We start from the raw sequence: 16,109 nt of genomic DNA, 5'->3' as shown, positions 1-16,109 counted from the left end.
TCCGACAGTGGCCAGAGAAGCCTTCCAACAAGGCTGCCAGAGAACTCTCCACAAGGGACTGACTGTACACTTAGCCTGGTTGGGGCTGATGCTTTGATTGCCTTTTTTTTTTTTTTTTCTTTTCACCTTATCTTGGACTGGAAGCTGGAGGAGAACAGCAGAGGGTAGGAAGTGATGCAGGGAGGGCGACTCAGAGGACCACTTTGGGGACCAGACATTATTGACCCTCCTCTTGGGTCAGAGCCAGGTGGAGTGGACGGGCCTGGACTCCCCTACCACTGCGTGACTCCCTGCTCCTCTGATTAAAAGAGGACCTAGAGGGCAAGACCTGCGCACTGGGAGGGGGCACTAAGTGTACTAACCACTAGGTCACCTAACCCAGCGACGACTCAATTACACTCCCACGTGAGGATCCAATTTAGTACAAAAATGTCTTGTCACTTACCAATTTCCAGATCTCGTTTCCCTACAGAATAAACAGAAATACATAGAAAAGTTTAGGAGTTTTCCTTCCCTTGTGTGTTCTTTATCATCAATACAAAGATCAGGCAGGTGATTATTTCTATTCAACTTCTTTTCTATTGCTTCTTCCCACACCCCAAATAACACTGTGGGGTGAAGTTTATCTACTTTAGACTTACTCCAAATTTTATAAAACTGGACTCTGTCAAGGGGCCACACCCCATCACAGACAGGAAAAGATGAAAACTCCTCTGGGCTCAAGTGGTATTAACCAGGCGTTGCTGCAGGACCTGCTCCACTTGGAGGATATGATCTTGAAAGGGAGAGTTTGTCACAGGAAGGGGGTGGCAGCCAGGAGGAAAGCTGTTGGAACTCAGCGGTAGGCGATTCTTGCAACAGAGCCGCTGGTAGGAAGACAACTTGTGAATGTTTCCTACTCAAAAGGGCCCTTCCGACCAGGTCCAAGCTGACTGCAGCAGGGAGTGGTTGAAGATAAACCCTGTCCTGGGGTCCAGCTCTCCAGACTCCCTCCGCACACTCTTCAGGGATAAACGCACCTCACCGAGCATTCGCAGTGACACTCAAAGAGCGCTGTCAGAACAGTCGGGTGTATTAGTTACCTGGACACAGCTGCCTAGGAAGCCCTCACATTGTCACCGAGAATGGAAGGTTAAAGCACAGACTGTTCCGTTCTGGTCAGCCCAGAGCCCAGCCAAGCTGTAGTGAACCTCACTGTCCTAGCTCTGTCTGTCTCTCTTTCTGTCTGACCCCCTTGGTCAGATCCCAGGTGAGAGCCCCGACTCCTTCCAGCAGCCACCACCTATCCCCCACCTCACACCTCTCCAGTCCTTTGCTACTTCAGCTGGGGGATGTTGCTCAACTTCCCTGCTCAGAGGTGAGGAAATCCATCTCCCTCTAGGTCCTTCGTTGCTAGGAGCCAATGTTCAGGTGACTGGATTTGCCATGGTCTTCTCAGATGCTCTATCGATATAGGGACTAAGGCCCAGACAGCCAGGCAGCACCTGCACTTATGTCTCCTAGCCTGCTCTGAGAGCAAACAGTCCTTTCCCCATACTGGGTAACAATGCCGCATATAGGGTAAACTGAGGCACACATGCTTGATAAACATATTACAGAAAATTCCCACTTCAGCACACCTTCATTAACAAGCCAGACCTCTATAGATTCTTGTGAAAAATTCTGAGATTGAGATCTCGTCTGCACTGAAAACTTGGCATAGCCACTCCTCTGATATGTGTAAAAAATCCACAACCTTGGGACATGTGCCTCTGCTGAGCTCATGCCCTAATTAGAAGGACTTTAGGGGAAAGGATCTCGGAAACAGCCCCTAAAAAGTTCAGCCTATCACACACACACCAACCTCTTCCCCCTGCCCACCCGGACACACACACATAAATAAAAATAAATAAAAGAAACAACCAAGCCTATATACAAATGTGTGACTATCGTCAAAACTGGTATTTGTGGAAAGGAAAATTGAAACTTACCAACTTCTTCAGTGAGTTTCCCTTAAAAAATACAGAAATAAACAAATTATTCTCATCTCGTGCTTCATGGGAGTTAGAACATGACATGCTATAGTAAGAAAATTCATTAGGAGCATAGAGGGACATGTCCCATTTATTTGGAAATTGGGCAGATATTCTTTATGGATTAAGTGAACATAGCCATGGACAGGGATGTCTGAGTTATGTGAAAGTTGATATGACTTTTTTCCCCCCTGACTGAAGAACAAATGTGTCCATTTACTGATTTACCACAGGGCGTTTCTATAGGGCCCATCACTGTAATGTCAAGGTGCACTACATTTTATTAGCAAAAAAAAGATTTGAAGTACGCATATGGGAGCCTAGGCTTTGCAGAACCTAGTCTCAGGTGGAACCAAAGACAGACAGCTGTAACCCTCTGAGAACTGGGAAAGAGGAGGAGATGGAGGACCGAGCGGAACACAGCTGTGTCTGCTATGATCTGATTGTCTGGTTCACTTTCTATTCTCTCTCCCAACCACCTCTGCCACCACCCTCTATCAATAAATGCACATATATTCTTCTTCTTTATTAGGATAAGAAGTCTGGGAGATATCAAACTCCTCTTCAGAACGTCAGATGAGAGAGGGACCAGTGACCCCTTCTGGTCTTAAAGTCTGAGTCTCTATTTCTAATCAGTTTTTGGTGTGAAATCTATCCAATTATTGTTTCCCCACATTTTATACAATTACAATAACTCCTCCAAAAGGAATAATAATGATAAAAAAGTAAAACAAACAAACAAAAAGGTTACATATTACAAAAAAAGTATAGAAGTTAAATTTAAAAGCAAACAACTCCACAACAATTAAACTAAGTCCCCCATGAGGATCCAATTTGATACAAACCTTTTATTGTTAGAGGAAGGATAACACTTACCAATGTCTTCATCTCTTTTGCCTAAAAATTAAACAGAAATACACATATTGTTTGTTAGATGTTTTCCTTTTCTTATGTTTAATTTCTCTTTATCATCAGTATGACAGTAAAGACAGAGATTATTTCTATTCAATCTCCTTTTAAGGAGGTCAGTCTAGAGGATACGGTCATCATGTCTGGTCTTAAACTCTGTGACTCAATGACTCTATTTCATATTAATTTTTCAAATTAGCTTTTGGCGTGAAATTCATCCAGTTTAGTGTTTCCCCACACTTTATATAGTTACATTAAAAAAAAAATACTCCACAAAGAAAGAATTATAATAATAAAAAACAAATAAGCGAAAAAACAAAAACAGGGTTAATAATGCTAAAAAAAAAAAAATTAAATTTAAAAGCGAACAACTCCACAACAACTGAACAAACTCCCTGTGATGGTGTATACCACTTTAAATCCAAGCCCTTTGGACTTCACGGGGCCGCTGCCACTTTCCAGCCACTGATGGACGGAGTGGCCACATACTCCTACACAGCCACCTACATAGACGATATCATCATCTACAGTGAGAGTTAGGCCAAGCATATGAAGCATGTTGCTGCGGTAAGACGAGCTCTCAAAGAGGCAGGTTAGATGACCAAACCATGTCACCTGGCCAACCAAGAACTCATTTACCTAGGGTATGCTGTGCAGGGGAAGGGCAGACAGCACAGCTACAATCTTTCTTGAAAGAACTCCAATCCCTAGTGAGCTGCCCTGTCCCTTCCACAAAGAAGCAAGTCCGGCGGTTTTATGGGATTAGCGGGATACTATTCATCATTCATCCCAAACTTCACTGCCAGGGCTGCCCCTTTGACCGGCTTGTTAAAGACACTGCACCCAAAAAGGTCCATTGGACTAAAAACCGTGACAAGGCATTTAGGGCACTTAGGGCATTTAGGGCATTTAGGGTAAAAGACTCATTGACCTAGCAGCCAGGAGAATTCCAATCACACTTCTAAAAGTCCTTTATTCTCCAAAGAGATGTGTCTGATATCAGACTCAAGAATTTGGAGGAAGAGAACGCTCTGTTCTCTATTTCAGCAGGAAGCTGTTCCCACAGGAGATAGCCTAACTGAGCGACAGGAAGGAGGCCCTGGAGGTGAAATGAGCCGTTGATGCCCTAAGCAATTATCTGTAGGGACAGCCCTTCCACCTAGTAACTGATAATGCCCCACTTCACTGGCTAAACTCAATTATACACCAGAACCCAGGTAATATGCAGCGGTATCTCTCAGTGCAGCCATGTAGCTTTCAGCTGGAACATCATTCAGGCACAGAAAACAACTATGCTGACTTCTTATCACAGGATGGAGGAGACACGAACTGGCCCCAGGACACCACAGCCCAAAGTCTGAGGGGAAGGGTGTGTGAGGGGATAGTATACAAACCTACCCTTGGCATGAAGGGTGAAAGGATGGTACTGAGCCCAGGTATCCCTGACCTTCCAGCCCTGCAGATCATGCTCCAACTGGAGAAAGAGGTGAAAAGGGAGTAATCCAGCTCAGAAGGGAGAGGCTGGGGAGGACAGGCGTACCCTGAAGGGTCCTGACAAGAACATAAGAACGGCCATATTGGGTCAGACCATTGATCCATCTAACCCAGCATCCTGTCTTCTGACAGTGGCCAGAGAAGCCTTCCAACAAGGCTGCCAGAGAAGTCTCCCCAAGGGACTGACTGTACACTTAGCCTGGTTGGGGCTGATGCTTTGATTATCTTTTCTTTTTCTTTTCATCTGTGGAATCAAAGAATTAATCATAAAACTGAAATAGAATGCCTGGTCTGAAACTGAAATAGAAGCCCCAGGCTAAACCATTCACAGAATGCCTCAACTGAAATTAGGATAAAGATGTTAAAGTCACACAAGAGGTCTCTGAACCACACCCGAGAGGCAAGTCTCTGTTATGAGCCTTAAGCTTTATTGAAGTGTGAACAGACTTCACCTGTTTTGATAAGTACCAGTACCTGCCCCCCTTTGTCTTACTGGCCCCATAGAGACTTACTCCATACAAATTAGCCTTTGAACAAGTATTGTGTCACCACCCATCTTCGGGTGTTAACCAGGGTCCCTGAAAACCTGATTGTATAATCAAGTGACTCACTGGGCGTTCCTGTGAGGGCGTCTGGTGTGCCCCACTGTGCATTGTGATTCTTTCCTCTTAAGTACAAACTGTTAATCAAATTCCACTATACGATCAACATGTAAATGAACCTAAGCAACCCCTATATAAGTCTTTTGTATCTGGTACCCAGGTGAAGTACATTTGCACAGCATCCAGACATGCTGCTTGACTTCCCTATAGCCACCTGGGTTTTCCCTATGGCTATAGTATTCCCCATAGCTATGGTTATGTGATTGTGTGTGTCACAATTAAAGCTGCACCCGATCCAACTCTAAAATGTAGCTGTGTGATTCTTTTCCACAACAGATCTTATCTTGGACTGGAAGCTGGAGGAGAACAACAGAGGGTAGGAAGTGATGCAGGGAGGGCGACTCAGAGGACCACTTTGGGGACCAGACATTATTGACCCTCCTCTTGGGTCAGAGCCAGGTGGAGTGGACGGGCCTGGACTCCCCTACCACTGCCTGACACCCTGCTCCTCTGATTAAAAGAGGACCTGGACGGCAAGACCTGCCCATTGGGAGAGGGCACTAAGTGTACTAACCACTAGGTCACCTAACCCAGCGACGCCTCAAATTACACTCCCACGTGAGGATCCAATTTGGTACAAAAATTTCTTGTCAGAGGAAGGACAATGACACTTGCCAATTTCTAGATTTCGTTTCCCTACAGAATAAACAGAAATACATAGAAAAGTTTAGGAGTTTTCCTTCCTTTCTGTGTTGTTTCTCTTTATCATCAATACAAAGATCAGGCAGGGTGATTATTTCTATTCAACTTCTTTTCTATTGCTTCTTCCCACACCCCAAATAACACTGTGGGGTGAAGTTTATCTAATTTAGACTTACTCCAAATTTTATAAAACTGGACTCTGTCAAGGGGCCACACCCCATCACAGACAGGAAAAGACGAAAACTCCTCTGGGCTCAAGGGGTATTAACCAGGCATTGCTGCAGGACCTGCTCCACTTGGAGGACGTGATCTTGAAAGGGAGAGTTTGTCACAGGAAGGGGGTGGTAGCCAGGAGGAAAGCTGCTGGAGCTCAGAGGTAGGCGATTCTTGCAACAGAACCACTGGTAGGAAGACAACTTGTGAATGTTTCCTACTCAAAAGGGCCCTTCCAACCAGGTCCAAGCTGACTGCAGCAGGGAGTGGTTGAAGATAAACCTTGTCCTGGGGTCCAGCCCTCCAGACTCCCTCGGCACACTCTTCAGGGATAAATGCACCTCACTGTGCATTCACAGTGACACTCAAAGCGCGCTGTCAGAACAGTCGGGTGTATTAGTTACCTGGACACAGCTACCTAGGAAGCCCTCACATTGTCACCGAGAATGGAAGGTTAAAGCACAGACCGTTCTGGTCAGCCCAGAGCCCAGCCAAGCTGTAGTGAACCTCACTGTCCCAGCTCTGTCTGTCTCTCTTTCTGTCTGACCCCCTTGGTCAGACCCCAGGTGAGAGCCCCGACTCTTTCCAGCAGCCACCACTTATCCCCCACCTCACACCTCTGCAGTCCTTTGCTACTTCAGCTGGGGGATGTTGCTCAACTTCCCTGCTCAGAGGTGAGGAAATCCATCTCCCTCTAGGTCCTTCATTGCTAGGAGCCAATGTCCCGGTGACTGGAGTTGCCATGGTCTTCCCAGATGCTCTATCGATATAGGGACTAAGGCCCAGACAGCCAGGCAGCACCTGCACTTATGTCTCCTAGCCTGCTCTGAGAGCAAACAGTCCTTTCCCCCCTACTGGGTAACAATGCCGCATATAGGGTAAACTGAGGCACACATGCTTGATAAACATATTACAGAAAATTCCCACTTCAGCACACCTTCATTAACAAGCCAGACCTCTACAGATTCTTGTGAAAAATTCTGAGATTGAGGTCTTGTCTGCACTGAAAACTTGGCATAGCCACTTCTCTCAGGTGTGTGAAAAATCCACAACCCTGAGACATGTGCCTATACTGAGCTCATGCCCTAATTAGAAGGACCTTAGGGGAAAGGATCTCAGGAAACACCCAAACAGACCCTAAAAGGTTCAGCTGATCACACACACACCAACCTCTTCCCCCTTCCCACCCGGACACACACACATAAATAAAAATAAATAAAAGAAACAGCCAAGCCTATATACAAATGTGTGACTATCGTCAAAACTGGTATTTGTGGAAAGGAAAATTGAAACTTACCAACTTCTTCAGTGAGTTTCCCTTAAAAAATACAGAAATAAACAAATTATTCTCATCTCGTGCTTCATGGGAGTTGGAACACAACATGCTATAGTAAGAAAATTCATTAGGAGCATAGAGGGACATGTCCCATTTATTTGGAAATTGGCTTAAGTGAACAGAGGCATGGACAGGGATGTCAGAGTTATGTAGAAGTTGATATGACTTTTTTCCCCCTGACTGAAGAACAAATGTGTTCATTTACTGATTTACCACAGGGCGTTTCTATAGGGCCCATCACTGTAATGTCAAAGTGCACTACACTTTATTAGCAAAAAAGAGATTTGAAGTACGCATATAGGAGCCTAGGCTTTGCAGAACCTTGTCTCAGTTGGAACAAAAGACAAACAGCTGTAACCCCCTGAGAACTGGGAAAGATGTGGAGATGGAGGACTGAGCAGAACACAGCTGTGTCTGTTATGATCTGATTGTCTGGTTCAGTTTCTATTCTCTCTCCCACCCACCTCTGCCATCACCCTCTATCAATAAATACAAATATATTCTTCTTCTTTTTTAGGATAAAATCAGCAGGTCACACATTCTTTTCATGTTCAATTCCTAAATTTCTCTTATTCATTTATTAGAATAAAACCTTCATGTCCAGTGTATTTCTCCTCTCACAGTTACCTTTTATTTTAAAGTGATAAATAACGAGGCCAATCAAACAAACAAACGAAACCATCAGGATCACACTCAGAGCCACCACCCAGGGATTCACCCTTGGGAAAAAGGGATCTGAAAAACAAAACACCCAGGACTTTCCTTAGTTTGGAAGTGGTGACTAAAGGCAAATGTTTTTATTTCATACAAATACATAGATAGTGCCCAGCAGGATTTGTGCAAGACAAGAGTGAAAGAATGGCCATGTGTGTATTACACAGAAGACCAGAAACTGATCTTAAAAATGGCTCCAACCAGCACAGCTTTAACACTGACTTATCCTTGAAAAACAGGACTGGTTTGAGTCATTGCTATTCAGAGGACTGTAGATTTCAGGGCCTAATTATCTGTTCATAAAACCCCTTTGACTTCAACAGAGTTACACCAAATAATTTGTCCCTTAGTGTTCAGCAACATTCTAATTAATTTGGCAATTTCTGAATATTTCTGAAAAATCTGCCATTACCCTCAAATATTTGTAGAAATCACAATCACAATTCCTAAAGATATTTTCCCCATAAACTAACTAATTTTCATTTGCTGGTCTTGTGTTCACAGTGATTCAGTCACAGACTCACAGACTTTAAGGTCAGAAGGGACCAATAAGATCATCTACTCTGACTCCTGTACAATGCAGACCACAGAACCTCACCCACCCACTCCTGTAATAGAACCTGTCATGCGGGCTGGCTTGCGTGGTGGGTGTCATGCTGTCTGGATAGGGGGTGCCCCTGAGATGTATTCAGGAGCTCCGATTACTCCTTTCTACACCAGTCTCGCGTTGGGGGTGTCATGCGGGCTGGCTTGAGTGGGGAGGTATTTAGTATATTGGGTGACATCAGTATGGCAGAATCATAATAATCCATGTGGGATATGCCATGTCAGGTACTGTTCGGAAGGTTATAATGTGCTAAGTAAGATAATAATACTTATGTTCATGTGTAATATTTGAAATGGAAGTTATAGATGTATTTGAGATGTCTGTGTTTCAAATTGTGCTGCCTGGGCAAAGCTCCAGATAGGAAGGCTGCAGAACAATGGCCTGCTTAATGGCCCATTAAGGCATTCCCAGGTGCAAGGGGCCCTGAGGGAGAAGCCAGCATCACCACTGAGTCACCAGCACCTGCTGACGTGACTCTGGACTCCATTGCAGGCAGCCTACCTGATGAAGCATCAGGACTGTCCCATGTGACTATGGACCCCAGGCACACCGGAGGAGTCACCAGGGTTGGCCCATGTGACTATGGACTCCATTTTGGGTCTTGTGACTGCCCACAGGCCGCATGGCCGGAGGAGGGGGTTTATAAGATCAAGCCAGAGAAACCATTTTGTCTTTGTTCCTGTCCCGCTGCAGACACACACCTACCTCTGGATCTATTCATCTTGCAACTGAACCGAAGGACTTAGACCCATCCAGGTACTGGATGTAAACCAGAGGGAACTATACAAGCCTGCAAATCCACATTTCTTCCAGAAACCTGATGTAAATGGACTTTTAATGATTTGTATATCTGTGATTTACTTTAACCCTTTAACATTTCTCTCATGGTTTATTTCTTTCTTTTTACAATAAACCTTTAGTTTAGATACTAAAGGATTGGCTGTTAGCGTGGTATTTTAGGTAAGATCCAAACTTGTATTGATCTGGTGCTGTGGCTGACCCATTGGGGTCAGAGGGAACCTTTTTAGTAAAGAGCAGAGAGTTCTAGTAACTGGTCTCTTTACTGGATCTAGTGCTGATTTGGGAGCCTGGAGCTGAAATGCAGTAAAGGGGGCTGTGGGCATTTGTGGATTGGCTTCTTGATGCCCAGTGTGGGGAAATCAGGAGCAGTTCATGGCTGGTTGGGAAGCCGGGCTTCAGTGTCACCCACCAGCGTGGGGAGAATCTGCTCCCCTTTTGCAGTCTGCCCTGACCTTGGCATTATCAGTCGGCTATCCTAGGCACTGTCGTATCACAGACCCCTAGCCTATGACTGACTTATTGAAGTCCTCAGATCACAGTTTAAAGACTCCATGATGGATATGACCAGGATGGACTTTTCAAAAGTGCCTGAGACCTTCTCTGCACACGGTCTGTGCTCCTATTTAGTGAAACTGGGGCCACCCTCTTATGGAGTCATTTTTAAATTGGTTCAAGAGTTGACAACCTCTGTGGCTTCCACCAATTTATATAAATTACTGCACAAAACCTTAAATAATAAATTAGCTTAATAGTGCCCTGCCTTCATTTAGCTGAAGTCAGTAAGGAATTGACTCAAGATAAATCTATACAGGGCACGCTGAAACTTGTATGAGCGCTCACTGAAGGAAGTACCATTGATTAACTTAATAGTTCATAAGTGCAACTTTTGTGTGTAGACCAGGATAAATCGAGTCCCTTTGTGGATCTGGACCAAAGTGACTTAAGGAGCACAGGTCCCATTGAGAGTCAGTAGAAACAAAATCACACAACTTAAGTGACATTTCACACAAGAAGTAAAGAATGAGTTCATGCAGCGACAAGATCACAAACAAGCCACAGTAAAAAATATGCCACATTGAAATAAATCATTAATATGAATTTAAGGTTTCAGGAACATATTGTGTCAGTGAACTGAGTGAAAGTTTCACCTAAAAACTGGTGGAAGTTTTGTGTGTGTGAGTGTGTCTGTGTATGTGAACGTGCACTAGAATATAAGGAAAGTCAGGCTTAATATTAAACTTACATGAAATAAAAAATGTTCATAGTCTTAATACTCCCAATTAAGGGAATCAGGCTGCCTAAACTGTGACCCCGTAAAGATACCAGCCTCCCATCTTCTTTCTTTGTATGTGGATTATAAAATACCCAGCACAGATGTTTGAGTTCTTTTCTTCCTATGTCATGTTTTATTTCTAGCGATGGTGAGTTCAGTGTGGGATATGAATGGTAACTGACCTGCTACATAAACTGCCGATTCCTTGTCTTGATTGAGAACGGTGTTTCTGATGCAACAGGACAAGTTTTGGTTTGACTGTTCTTTTACAACGATAGCAGTTTCTGTTTCAAACAGGTTGTTATCCCCTTGGGATTTTGTTTCAGAGAGTGATGGTAAATGTCGCCCACTGAGATCTTTCCACAGCACCTCAGGCTCTGGGTACCAACCAGCTGATCGACAAACCACCCGGATCCCTCCATCCTGGTGACCCTCAACAGAGATGAGAGGAGCAGAGCCTAGAGCTATGCGGGAAATACAAAAATGTGTTAATTACACGAGTTAATTTATAAGGCATAAGGGATGAAGGAGAATTTGTGGATCCCTTCCTCACACTAGAAAGCACTAGTTCATGTGGGTAGCCAGTTGAAGGGATAAATGGATACTGGAATCTCTGAAATCCCAGTGCTCATGGACACACAAAAATGTGAAAAAATATTTAAAATAATAGCACCGAATCAGTGAGAAATATTGTCCTCTCAACACAGGAGCAACTGAGTGCTCAGCACCTTTGGAGATATGACCCCTGCATTTAGACACCCGAATGGGATATGAACTTTTGGAAATCTGACAGTAAGTGCATTGGACAGATACATTTATTGTAAAAAAATATCTAATTGGCTTCATGGTTACAGTGTTGAAGCAGCAAGGGAAAAAGATCAGTCTTGTCTAAGCGTAGTAAATACATAACTCCCCACCATCACCATTATACAGTCTCAGCAAATAAGAAGGCTGCATCTGATTTTAACTACACCCCTACGTAAAAACCGGTAGTGAACCAATCAGAAGGCCATAAAAGTCTGGCAATTCCACCTTAGCCACACATCCTAGAAATGACTGCAGAGCAACTGGAAGGCCATATTTGTCTACAATTCCTTTCCCCCTTAACTAAGACCCCTTTTGGAGTAAATCAAGACATGGCAAGAAAGTGCCATACTGAAAAGGTTTTTAATAACATGTCGGGAAAGTTGACACCATATTTTCCCTGGTATGAAAGTGGCTGTTTGCTCAAATTTAGACACACCCTGTTATTGTGAAATATTTCACAAGCAGGGAGTCACAGCTGTTGTAATAAGAAACAATAAATCCTGCAGACCATGCAAAGCTAAAACAGACACAAGCCACTGACCTGCTACCCGCAGTTCCAATACGGTTTCTTCATACAAAGTACCTTCTTGAACAAAACAGCGGTATTGTCCTTCATCAGAGGGTCTGATATTGAGAATTCTCAAGGGAACATTTCCATCTGTGAGTCCAGCTTTTGAAAGCTCTGTCCTTCCCCAATACTCTGGTATTTGCCCTTCATACTGATCCTTCCCATCACGATACAGGTGCACAAAGGATGAAAACTCAGACTGGAACCATCTCACCTCCATGTTTGCAGCGCTCATCCTGGGGGACAGGTGACAGGGCAACACTGTGTCCTGACCCAGGATGGCAGTGACAGGGTCACGGGGTCCAATCACTGTGAACTCCACTGGAAAATGAATCAGGAAAAAAATAAAATAAGCTCAGAGGAAGGTGGGAATTGGATAGGAAGGACACATCCAACAGGTTCCATTTCCAAAAAGTTCAGGCAGAGGCAGACACCCGGCATGGAAAATTTCAGCCTGAATGCTTAAAAGAGAGAGCAGTGCTCATGTGCAGTGGGAGTGGGGCTGTGTTATAAGAACACTCAGCCGCAGTGCATGGCCCATACATACAGCACTGAGAGGGGGCGTGGAGCTGATAACAGACAAGCTTGGTGCATGGCAGAGGCACAGAGCACTGGACGGAGTGGGGAGCTGAGAATAGGGCAGTTCAGTGCATGGCACAGGCATGTGGTGCTGACACGGGGTGGGAAGCTGAAGAGGGGTGCGTTCAGTCCATGGCACAGTCACACATCAGAGAAACTGAGGCAGAGAACTGGGAATGGACGTGCTCGGTGTGTAGTTCAGACAAGCTTCCTATTCAACAGCCTGTTTTCCTAAGTGGTCTCAAATTGACATGCTTACTGCCATTGCCGATGACATTTGCTGGGCCTCACCAGGGCTGGTGGGGGCCTTATCTGGTGTTCTTTCACCACGGTGCTCCTGAGACCGAGCCCTATTGCTACAGCCAATTGTTGGACTAACATGGTTAAATGCTTCATATGATCAAGAGACCAAACAACATACACACCCTCCTTCCAGGAAGCAATTATTATCTCGCAGCGTGTTCATCTTACACAGAAGGTGTGCTTCAGAAATACACCCTCTATTCCCCAAACCACTTATATTTATACCATGACAGTTTTCTTTCACCAAGATGATCCTGAGACAGAGCTCTATTGCTACGGCCAATGGCTGGTCTATTATGGTTCAATACTTCACATGATCAAGAGACCAAATAACTGAATTTAATCAAATGTGTTGCCTAAAGAGAAAAGAGTTCACTATGAAAAGGAGGCACACATATTCTCTCTCCTGGAAGCAATTCTCATCTGGAAGTGTGCTCACCTTACACAGAAGTTTTGCTTAAAAAACACACTCCCAAAACCACTTATATTTATATCCTGGCAGTTTACAAGTGAAAAAGCACTTCATACATCACATACGATCCAACCCACCAGTTCCTCAACGTGTTCTATAACTTCCTTATCTCTGTGTGGACACTACATACAAACCAGTTGGGTAGAGGTACATCCCAAGCAGTGCTAGGACACATCATTCGTGTGTCTTAGCTTTGATAGGCTTCTTTTTTCTTTTGTGAACGTTAATTTTAGCTTTGCAACGTTTTGTGGGATATTTGATATTGGTCAACAGAATTGTGGGAAGAGCATAATACATTCCGTTAACAGATATATATATATATATATATATAATGCATACTATTGGATTACTGTGCACATAATACCTAATAATATGGTGTATACTACACCTAACCTATATGTATTAGGTAACAGGCACAATAAAAAAGTCACATGACATCAATATATTCTGGTTCTTAGATTTTTTGAGAACATGTGAATCTCAAATAGGGCTCTGTTCTTTTTTACATCTGAAACCCACTAACTTAATTTATTGATTTTTTATTATTGTTAATTATTATTATTAAACTCTTCAATAAATGTTCATCCACTGCTTTGGACATCCTTGACAATCTTTTAAAAATATTTGTTTTAAGAAACAGCCCTGTACACTGTCCCAGGAGGAAATAAAATAACCCAGGAGCAACACAATCAGAGCAAAAATTGAATAATGAAGGTGTTGATATTGCCGTGTGGTTAAGTTTACACACTATATGGAGGTCTATTGACTTTGAGTGAAGCATGTTGATAAGACACTTCATGGACCTAAATATATCCTCTAAGAGAGTGCTTCTCATCCTTTTTGATACCAGAGACCATCTTGCAGCCTTCCTAAACTGTGTCAGGGAGATCTCAGGGACCAGTCCGGTCCATGGACTGGTCATTGAGAAACAGTGCTCTTGGAAACAGCAGACACATTGCGAATTCCTACCTGATTCCATGTAGTGAACGTAAAAAGTAAGGAAGAAAATAATAAAACCAGGGAGAGGGAAGTTGGCTTTGAAGCTCTGGCAGAAGGAGAGCACCTTCATCATGACTGCAACTTGATCTAGACAACAGGAAGAAGGAGGGAAAAAACTTATAGTGAGCATAAGACTGATTAACATCAAATCATTGAAGTCAAACATTAAAGAGGACACATTAAATAAAAAAAAGAGTAAATATATTTGTGGGCACAGGGACAAAGGATGTCAGCGCTGGGCCACATTCCTGGGGGGCTGGGAGTTGGGCCCAGGCTTTGGACATGAATTGTCCTCCGCGGGACCCCTGACTTGGGCTAAAAAGGCCAGGTACTACACAAGCAATAATCATGTGCAAACCACAGCACTTTTCTAGCCTTGAAGTTAGGGAAGAAGGGAGCATATCAGAGCAACTTTTTAACAGTGTCCAGAACAGGGCAAACCTGCCCAATAGGCAGCATGGTAACGGGCAGGCTCTGTTCCTCCCCCCAACCCCAATCATTCCTCCCCTCACCACCTGGACAAAGAATGTGGTAAAAGGCTGTTCTCTCTTCTTTCCCAGGCAGCATGACTGTTAGGGAAAGCTCGGGATCTCTCCCCTTAGTCCTTCCCTTGTTGCTCGTTTGTTAAGGGACTTCATGGTCATTCCTGCTCTTAAGATAAATGTATCTGCTACGCAAGTTTCATGGGAAATAACAAACAGGAGCGGATATAATTATATGCCTCCCCTAGCCATTAATATTAATTTTATAATCTTTTATATCACCAAATAGGGATTTTATGGGGCATTGTAGAAGTGTGTGTGTTTACCTATTATTTTAGATAAAAAGTTGTAAAGTAGGGAACTAGGAGCTCACTTTGTTGGACGCTCATGACAAAGAGAAATGAGTGGATTAGAAGCTGTAACCGAATAAATGCTCCTTACCACTCCACCCAGCTCAATTTCTCTCTCTTCAACCAACCCTGCAACAATATTGTTAAGTGAACTCCTTCATGTTATGGAGTTAGAACAGCCATTCAATTAAAGTTGAAAATGTATTTCCTTTATGAGTCTGATTTTGTCCCATCCCTACAAAATCCACATTAAAAAAAGTCAGATCAGTGTAAGAGTCAGTAATAATTCCATCAATGGAGAAAAAATGTTAAGGAATGAGAAAGAGAGAGTGTGTGTGTGTGTGTGTGTCTGTCTGTGAGAAAAAGTGAGTAAGAGATTCTTGTTGGGTTTTTTTTACCTATTTCTTTTCTTTCAACATATCACAGGCAAAAAGATTCAGTCCCATAACCAGAGCTATTAAGTAAAGGGCATGACAGAGTAAGATGCTCCCCCCCATAAAGTTGGATTTGCATGAGTTTGTAACTTACTTTACAAAACAGAAACATACAGTGAATTCATTCATCTCAAATCTCCCTTTGAATGCATTGAGAGCAGGATCAGATGCAGTTTTCTTCAATAAAATATAAAAGGAAAGAAATAAATTGTTAAATCCAATAACCAAAATAGGTTGATGTTAAATTACAATGACAGGAGAAAATAGAGCATGTGTCATTTTGAATATAGACTCAAAAGCAAAGTTTGTGCTCAGAGTAAGACACATTTATCCTGGGATTATAGGATCATGTTGCTGCACTGGTGCACTGTGGGTCTCCGGTGCCCAAGGGCCAATGCTTGCATTTGCACCTCCTCTTCCCCTATCAGCAGCAGTGGCACTGCCCCACAGGG

General features: G+C 43.5%; 1 protein-coding gene across 1 annotated transcript; it reads right to left on the bottom strand.

The window, feature by feature from the left end:
- Positions 1-445: 445 nt before the first annotated feature.
- On the bottom strand, positions 446-14,478 carry LOC137149699 (butyrophilin subfamily 1 member A1-like; the record flags this gene model as incomplete). Its single annotated transcript, XM_067543247.1, has 8 exons — positions 446-466; positions 1,971-1,991; positions 2,889-2,909; positions 7,230-7,250; positions 7,896-8,003; positions 10,846-11,127; positions 12,012-12,359; positions 14,362-14,478. Coding segments are annotated over 8 exons (939 nt in total), but the record flags the coding sequence as incomplete, so codon positions are not given.
- Positions 14,479-16,109: the final 1,631 nt, after the last annotated feature.

Source organism: Emydura macquarii, unplaced genomic scaffold (assembly GCF_026122565.2).
Source record: "Emydura macquarii macquarii isolate MOO-44397 ecotype Brisbane River unplaced genomic scaffold, CSIRO-AGI_Emac_v2 contig_819, whole genome shotgun sequence".
Taxonomy (NCBI): Eukaryota; Metazoa; Chordata; order Testudines; family Chelidae; genus Emydura; species Emydura macquarii.
This window is presented reverse-complemented; position numbering and strand designations above follow the sequence as displayed.